Genomic DNA, 1,920 nt, shown 5'->3' on the forward strand with positions numbered 1-1,920 from the left:
TGGCTGCCTTGTAGTTTTTCTTTATACGTTTCCTCCTCTCTTTTTTCTCTATCCGTTTTCCGGCCTCTCGTGGATCTTCTGACCGAGGCTTGAGACTCACCTATTTCTCCTTCCTCTTCTGAGTCATCTATGATCTGCTCTTCTTCATTGTCTTCATCTTTCTTGCTTTTGGGGGTTTCCTCATTTGTGTCTTTGTTGGAGGCTGGAGGAGATCCTTTGCTTGAAGAATCGGGGTTTTGTTTCCCAGTCTCCATTGTAGGCTCGGTCTCCTTTTGGATCTCAGCATCCTGAGTTTTCTCTTGTTGAGAAATGAGCGGATCAAATCGATTCCCTGAGGGAGGTGCAGTATTTTGAGCAGATGGCTATCCTTTGCTACTAGGTCCTCCCGTCTTCCTGGGTTTGTGGCACTTGATTTGGTTCCATCCATCATCTTTTCCCTGTGCGACCTTGGCGTTGGATGGGCAGCCTCTGGCGAAATGTCCATACTCGTGGCATTTCCGACATTTGAAGGGCAACTGCTCATAATACAGCTTCTGCAGATGCGTCCAGCTTCCAACCTTTATCGTGATGGCCTCAGGGAGCCCTACCTCCAGATCTACTTCTACGCATATTCGGGCACAGTCGTATTGATCCTTGTTATTCGCTTGATCAATAAATTTCCCTAGAGCGTTTCCAATATGCCGCAGAGAGTCCCAATTCCAACAATGGACCGGGAGGTGCGGGAGTCTGACCCACACAGGGACTGCGTTAGGGACATCGACTGCAGGATCGAAGTCCGGGATCCATTTGTTAAGATACAGACCCCGAGGACCCATGAAATAGGGGCCGTTTCTGAAGATCAATTCTTTGTCCTCCTTTGCTGTAAATTCGAAGAGGAAGTATCCTCTCCCCAAGAAGTAAGAGGTGACGCTTTCTCTGATCAACGGCGCCCAGTTTCTGGTTACCCAGCTCTCCGTAGCTTTAGGGGATGGCCAGAGCCCCGTAAACTGACCAACGAGGGCTCGATCGGACAGCGACAGAGCAACTTGCATCGGGGTTTCAAGCGGAAGGGAAATCGCAGGGATATCCTCTAATCTTTTCACAAATTTCGAAGGTTCAGGGGCTTTCTTCTTAGGCAGCCCTGCCAGAATCTGCATGAAGGCCTCCGAAGGCGAGAGGGATGAGGGAGCGGATGGACCCTAGGGGGAGCCCAGAGTCTCCATGATCTCAAGATTAGCTGAGATTAGATCCTGCCCAGAACTCCATAAATGCCCACAAGATCAATCGGATCCGCCCTCAGGGCTGGGGGCGTGCCAGGATTGAGCTCTCCAGGTCCTGCAATCCGGATCTGCTATCGGGTCGGCAGATGGAGATGGAAATCAGAAGAGAGGCCTGCTCAATCCACTGGGGGAGCAGATCGCGCAGGGGGCAGCCTGCAAGGGACTTTCATTCGCAACTTGTGTGGACTTGGATGTGGAGGAATGGTGAGAATTGGTGTCAAATCCTAGACACTCTAGAGGTCAGTCCTCTCAATACAAATAGATTGCCTATCTTTACTGGTTGATGAATAATATTGTGGCTAGAGCCTTGGTGACTCCTTGAGTTGGACATTCCAAGAATGATCCTGGACTCGAGGAAATTCATAAGGAATTTCAGCTCATACAATTCCAGATTCAGCAACAAAATGCCCGCCTCAACCGAATAGAGAAGCATATTCCATGTCTCCCTAAAAAAAAAATACCCTATTCTAGAGCGACAGACCCAACACCTATGGACTCTTCTGATGATTAGTAGCATGATTTGCATAGTGTGGATCTGTATTTTTCCTTTGTGTAGATGAAGGCTTTGCAAACTTTGATATTGTGTCTTAGTTATCTAGATAATAGGAGAATCAAGGATAATTATATTTACATAGCTATGATAGACAAACTCAAACTCTTT

The 1,920-nt window shown here is 47.9% G+C and overlaps 1 protein-coding gene across 1 annotated transcript; it reads right to left on the reverse strand.

Moving 5' to 3' along the window:
• Window positions 1-362: 362 nt before the first annotated feature.
• Window positions 363-1,136, reverse strand: LOC149206928 (uncharacterized). The gene has a single exon (XM_089397849.1). The coding sequence runs from the start codon at window positions 1,134-1,136 to the stop codon at window positions 363-365; it is 774 nt and encodes a 257-aa protein (XP_089253975.1).
• Window positions 1,137-1,920: the final 784 nt, after the last annotated feature.

The sequence above is a fragment of the Pinus tabuliformis genome, chromosome 1_2 (assembly GCF_031772625.1).
Source record: "Pinus tabuliformis cultivar Carrire ecotype Pingquan chromosome 1_2, CPIR1, whole genome shotgun sequence".
NCBI classification, from domain to species: domain Eukaryota; kingdom Viridiplantae; phylum Streptophyta; class Pinopsida; order Pinales; family Pinaceae; genus Pinus; species Pinus tabuliformis.

Coding starts and splice junctions, on each gene's coding strand:
- LOC149206928 (XM_089397849.1), bottom strand. CDS start 1,136: ATGCAGATTCTGGCAGGGCTGCCTAAGAAGAAAGCCCCTGAACCTTCG.